The sequence below is a fragment of the Rhagoletis zephyria genome, unplaced genomic scaffold, assembly GCF_001687245.7.
Source record: "Rhagoletis zephyria isolate East Lansing unplaced genomic scaffold, Rhagoletis_zephyria_1.1 Rzeph_scaffold_02022, whole genome shotgun sequence".
In the NCBI taxonomy this organism is placed as follows: domain Eukaryota; kingdom Metazoa; phylum Arthropoda; class Insecta; order Diptera; family Tephritidae; genus Rhagoletis; species Rhagoletis zephyria.
The window spans coordinates 1-6,549 of NW_016159106.1; the positions used below are offsets into that span (position 1 = coordinate 1).

At 37.7% G+C, this 6,549-nt stretch overlaps 1 protein-coding gene across 2 annotated transcripts in view; it reads right to left on the minus strand.

The window, feature by feature from the left end:
- Window positions 1-97: 97 nt before the first annotated feature.
- Window positions 98-6,549, minus strand: part of LOC108365851 (protein furry-like) — a 96,464-nt gene continuing 90,012 nt past the window's right edge. For both annotated transcript variants that reach the window (XM_017620040.1, XM_017620041.1), the window contains exons 12-13: window positions 820-1,347; window positions 98-755 (exon numbers count right to left, since the gene is read on the minus strand). In XM_017620040.1, coding sequence (XP_017475529.1) covers window positions 136-755; window positions 820-1,347 — 1,148 coding nt within the window. In that variant the 3' untranslated portion in view covers window positions 98-135. The remainder of the gene's footprint in view (window positions 756-819; window positions 1,348-6,549) is intronic.

A 6,549-nucleotide genomic window follows, 5' to 3' on the forward strand; every position in this document is an offset into this window, starting at 1 on the left:
TTTATTGTGGAAAAGCAACAATAATTTTAAAAAATGGGAGAAGTGATAGCTATTTCGGAAATCACCACATTTTTCATTTAAAAAATGGCCTCGAGCTCATTATAAAATTGTTGAATTAACATTTTTTGTATTATTTCAACTTTTGAATTTCGATTTTCTTTGCGGTAGATACTTCATTTGTACTAGTGTGCGACGCCAGCACGACCTACCTTGTTTATCGCATGGCGAGTTGGTGCTTTTTCGGGCGCAGTACGTCACAGAGTAGCTTGTGCTGCGAGCGTGGCTGGGAACGGAGAAATTTGGCGATTGTGGTGCTATGCCGCCCGAAGGTGATTTTTTCCCAGGTAAAATTGAATTTGGTCCGCCATCTTTGTTGTTCAGATTCGGAGTGCTCTTGAAAATGTCCTTCATAACATCCAGAGGCCGGAAGTCGGAATCTAAACTGTCCACAGCCGCCTCCAGAGTTAGCAGTAGTTCAGTGACGTAACCTTGCATGTCTTCGCCCTGCTCGGCAACAGTTTCCACCAAGCGGGACAGTATGTCGGAGAGCATACGCGAGTTGATGGGCACGTTGAGGGCGCGAAATATTTGCAGACAACGGCCCGCGTAGTGACGCGACGAACAAGATAAGCCCAGCTGCAGAGCGGTTTGCGCCCAGCGCTCGGCAATGCGGGCCTGTGGGTAGCTGTCGGCGAATACCTTCCCCACGTGCTTTAGGAAGCAGCTAAGCTGTTCGGCTGACTTCACCATCCACACTGGCGTTGTATAAGGAAGAGAGAACATAAATGAAGTAAATGGTTTGTGAAGCTTACAGCTTACCTTTCGCTGTGATATCTTCGTAGTTCCACAATGGTTGGCAGGTGTCTCGAGCGAGAAATTGCAACAAACTTTTGATTACATGCGAGATTAGCATGGTGGGGCCCGGTTGTGGGGGCGCATTTTCATCGGTTATTATCAGTGGCACTTCAGAGTTTTCCGAAGTATTTGGATTTATTTGCAAGTTGCCAACATTCAAGACCACTTGATGCTGTTGATTTTGCTGCTGTTGTAGCGGTTGAAGTTGTTGCTGCTGCTGCTGCAACTGTTGTGGTTGCCCAATCACCTGCAGCTGTTGAGTTTGCGACTGTAGCTGTGCAGCAAGAGGCGGCGGTTGTTGCAAGTTTGTGTGTTGCACTTGTTGCTGTTGTGTTGTTGCGTAGTATGTATTAACGTTTTGGATATTCGCAGTCGACAGAGCTACAGCAGAGTTCCCATTATGGCTCATCGCATGGATCATACTTGAATTGGAGACGGGTAAATTGCATGGACTAACGTTGTACAAATAGCTGTCGAAATCTTGATGTGATTCTGAAATTAAAGGGAAGATGGAGAACATTTTTTAAAACATCATCTGATTAAGCTTAATAGTACTCGCTAGTTACTAGAGCAGGACTGGATTTGAATTGAAAAAGTTATTTGTGATTAGTTAGGTATATATGTTTGTGGAACGTTCCATGTCAAACGGACCAAAGCTCTGTCCAAAATTCTATGGGATAGAAATTAACATAAAGCATGTCAAAAGAATCGTAAATTTATAATGCATCAAATCAGACATAGCAGAATTGAAAATTTAGTATTGCGTAAATGNTTTCAAGCGAAAGTTTAAGTGACCGCACAGTACGAACGTTGCCAGACGTAATTCCTTATCATTATTTATCATTAAGTTTGTTAAAACAGTGGTCAGTTATGCNATTGAAAATTTAGTATTGCGTAAATGCCGTGACACTTAAAAGACGTCATGTCCGTAAACGCGCAAATAAATTTATCATTAAGTTTGTTAAAACAGTGGTCAGTTATGTATTAGGTAAAAACGGATTCTAATGTTTTTGGGCTCGCTGATCACCCGAAAAGTCAAAATCAAACGTACGTACGGTGTATGAGCAACATTCATATCTCATCTGGGTTACTCAACTTTTCCGTGATAAATGGTAGACCGAATATGCATCCGCTATTTGAATTTTTAAAATCTGATTTCAGATTCATAATCAGCGGCCTAGAGAAGCCCCAATTATAAAGTTTTAAGCGAATCGAATCGATTTTGAATGTTTTGTCCGTCACATTGGGTCCGCCATTTTAAATTTTTATAATCCGAATTCAGATTCAAAATTAGCGACCTCGATAACCTACGAGTACCGAAATTTAAATGAATCCGGTAAGTTAAAAAAAATCTTCCGTCATATTGGATCCGCCGTTTTGAATATTGCAACTCTGATGGTATATTCGTGATCAGCGATCCTAAAAACATTAGAATCAGTCTTGACCTAATAACTGACAACGTTTTTAACAAACTGAATGCAAAATTTATTTGCGCATTAAGGGTCGCAGCCAGGGGCGCACCCAGGAATATATTTTAGTGGGGGGGGGGGTAATATTCCTGAAGATATATCACCGGAAAATACTGAAAATTTGCTTGATAATACGCTCTTTAAAATACATTTATGCAAGTTTATGTACAGTATGTAATAAATAAATAAACGTTTTAAAATTCATAAACTGCACTTTATTTACATAAGATTAACAGAACTCAAACACTTTTAACCGACTTCAAAAAAGGGGAGGTTATCAATTCGCCGGAATACATAACTTTTTTACCACGTGAACCGATTTCAATAATCCTTTTTTTATTGGAAAGATGGTACCTCTAGGGTCGTCCCGTAATTTGGTTTAGAGATCCGATGATTGGATCATGAAGAAATTAACGGTACCCCTAAATTTGTATATGAGAATTGAAGTCGGTTGTGTTCTTTCCTTAAAAACTACTTGTTTAATAAAAAGTTCTATAAACTCAAGATGCGCTCAACTTTCAAAAGTACCTAATAAAAAATTTTAAAAAAGAGTCAGTAAAAATAAATTTATTGATTCCATGAATTTTTGCACTTTTATGTTCATTTTTTCGATTTCTGGTTTCTGGTTTTCGATAGATGGTGATTTTTCACGATTGCTAAATTTTTTTAATATTTCGAGTTCCGAAAAAATTAACTGAACTCTCAAGAAAAACGAAAAATTCATATAAAACGACGGACGAGAAATGGAAAAGAAATTTTCTTCTACCAAATTTTCATAAATCAGTTTGCAGCTCTCAAGAAAAAAATGCTCGTAAATTTATTTCCTCATGAAAATTTACAGCAAAAGCAAAGCGCCTTTTCAAGCAACAGAAATTATAATAAATATTTCTTATAATTTCCTTGAGAGCTGGATTCTTAGCTTTAAGATACAGTTTGCATTTGAGGTTATTAGCTTTAGGGGGGGTTTAAACCCCAAAACCCACCCCTTGTGTGCGCTAATGGTCGCAGCGTTTACGTAATGCTAAATTTTCAATTCTGCCACGTTTTATTTGGTGCGTTATAAATTTACGAGTCTTTTGACATGCTTTACGTAAATTTATGTCTATCCCATGGAATTTTGGACAGGGCTTTGGTCCGTTTGACATATACATATATGTTTAGTCCTTTTAGCCTCTCATATTGTTTTAACACTTTCACCAATTGAGCAACAATAACAGCAATGACAATGTAATATTTTAAAGCAATAATGGATAAAAATATACATATATGTAGCGCAGGTTTGGATCTTCTTTTTCAAGAACCGATGATTTGTTCAAGTAACCAAAGATTAGAAAGCTTCAAGAATTATTTAAAATATCCAAAAAAAAAATTATTAATTTCATACTGCCGAACGTAAAAAAAATTATATTTTTATTAAAATTGTTACGCTAATAGCAAACGTCTCGAATTTTCAGCAAACTTTTCGATTGTTGTCTCCTGAATTATATCGCGGTTTTGTTGTTGTGTTTCTCAGCTACCTTTCTACTCTACGAAGTGTATTAAACGATCGCTCCACAGTCTCTGTTGTGCATGGAAAATCACTCAGAATGGAAATACACCCATTTGTCGCTAGTAGAAATTCATTCGCTTTTTTAAATAGATCTACAACTTCAACAGACTGTCCATAACTAATCAAACTTGCAGAAAGCAACCTCATTCCCTGTGGATCCTATGGTGCTTGGCTGTAATATGGGGTTGTAGGCGACCGCCATAGCCGAAGGTTAGAGGTGCGAACTATCTACTACTCGGAAGCAGTGGTAAACGTCCAAGTGTATTTCTGCCATGGGAAAGCCTCTCATAAAACCATTTGCCATTCGGAGGCGACGTAAGCTTGTAGGTTTGTCCATTTGAGTTATAACCAGGGCGACCAAAATTAAGCGTGAATTATGAAGGAGATGAATAGAGAAATTGTAGCTGTGAAAAATAAATTGCACGGTGCTACCAAAAAAAGTGGTGTAGGATAGGATAGGATAGTGTTTGGCTGAGATTTGGCTCCGATTTGTGGCGTGCGCCTTTGTGTTGTCACACAAAGGGGAGGGATCTACAATTTTACGCCATCTCCGAACGGCGATGGTATTTTTATGAGAAGCTGTTTTTCATGGCAGAAATACACTCGGAGGTTTGCCATCGACTAACGGGAGGCGACCGCTGTTAAGAAAAACCTATTTTTTCTATATTTTTTGCGATGTTGCTTTCACCAGGGCTTGAACCCAGGCATTGCTAACCACTACACCCAGCGGCAAAAATACGGTCTTGTATTTATATGTGTGCATGTACCGGACGTTCAGATTTTTTGAGCAGTGTGGCTAAGGAGCTCATCAATATTTACTAAAAATTGATATATACAATGGTTCTTTTGTGATATATGTATAACTCAAAAACTTTTTCACCGATTTCGACCAAATTTTGTATAAATATTGCGCTTAGCCCTATTAAGCACCGTGTTGTATATTTTGAAATGAGACCACCTCGGAGACACTACCTTTCCGATAGAAAAAGAATTATCGAAATCGGTTGACGTGGTCCAAAGTTATGCGATAAACATACATAAAAACAATATAAATTCTCACGAATTCATAACCTTCTCTTTTTCTGAAGTCGGGTAACATAAGAAAACCGTTGGTTAGCGATAAAGCTATTATTGATTGACACAGAAGGCGATTTGTGAATTAAGAAAATATGTGTAATTTTACAAAAACAACTGAGTATTTCATTATCACACGAATATACGTTTTTCGACTACGCACACAAAAGTGAGGTTATATTAAAATGTCATCTAACCATAGGCAAACCAATTATGTACGTTCCGTTATTCGTAGTTAACTTCTCAATGCACTTAATTAGTTATCAATTCGTCGGAATATTTTTTTATGTATGTTACCACATAAATTTGGATCACGTTAACCGGTTTCTATAATTTAGTTTAAAGGAAAGGTGGTACCTCCGAGGTGGTCCTATACTTAATTGGTTTAGATCCGATCATTGGATCATGAAGAAATTAACGGTATCCTTAATTTTTTATATGAGAATTGAAGTCGGTTTTTGTTTTTGCTTAAAAATTACTTGTTATGGTTCAAGAACGGTGGGGTGCAATAACACCATACGCAATAAGGCCATATGGTCTTATTTCCATTTTGTTTTGGAAATAAAACCATATGGCGTTATTTCCAATCCAGAAGTGAAATAAAGTCATATTCAAATTTGTGCAAATGAGTAATAAAGCCATATTCTGAGATGACACTGTCAAGGCGAATTAATAAGGCGGTGTTACTGCCGAATCTGAATTTTTCGCCGTAGAGAACATTACGTCCAAATGCAATGAATTATTTAAATTGATACAAATTATTACTAATAAAATGAAATAAATAATTATTTAATATTTCCGGATTTATTGGATATTGGAAAATAAATATATGTACTTAGGTAAGTTTTAATTTTGCGAGTGCATAGCCTGGCGGGTGCACATTTGCTGGCTCCCCGCACCGCGCCACGCCGCACGCGGCCGCGCCCCGCTCGCGACCCCCGCGTCTCGATGCACTGCAGTAGAAAGTTTTTCCCACTTACATGGACTTCTGCATACGGAACCTTTCTCCTTTCACTTACAATGAAAAACTAAACATTTAAGGAACATGAAAATGACATTCTTTATATTAAAATAAATGCATTGTAATATTATTCAATTTCATAACTTACATATTACATCTTATTAAAACTCTTGAAATTTATCATTAAAATATTTAATATATTCTTTGAAGTTTCGTGGATTATCAATTTCCAAATTACAATCCATATTCACAAATTTACAATCAGCATTCTCTATGCAAAGATCTTCGCCTGAAAGATATTACAGTTGTCATGAAGGCGATATGATCGTCTTATCTGCGGGTCGTCTCCTTTTGCCATTTTCGAGCCACCGTTGTAGATGGAAACCCTGCAAAAATCGTCGGATCATTTAGTCTATTTGTGGTAAATTGGAGTACTTACAAAAGTGTTCCTCTGTCATGCTGTAGCGGACCAACTGGTGTCTCTGCGCTAGCTCATTGTTTGTTATCCGATCACTGCTCGTGTTTTAACGAAACGTGATTGAAGTTGAGCATTTGAAAGCACATTTGCATGTCTGGCTGTAGCTGAACGTGTAGAGATGCTCGCTGTTAGTTCTTAGCTCCCAGCATGTTCGGGTTCGAAT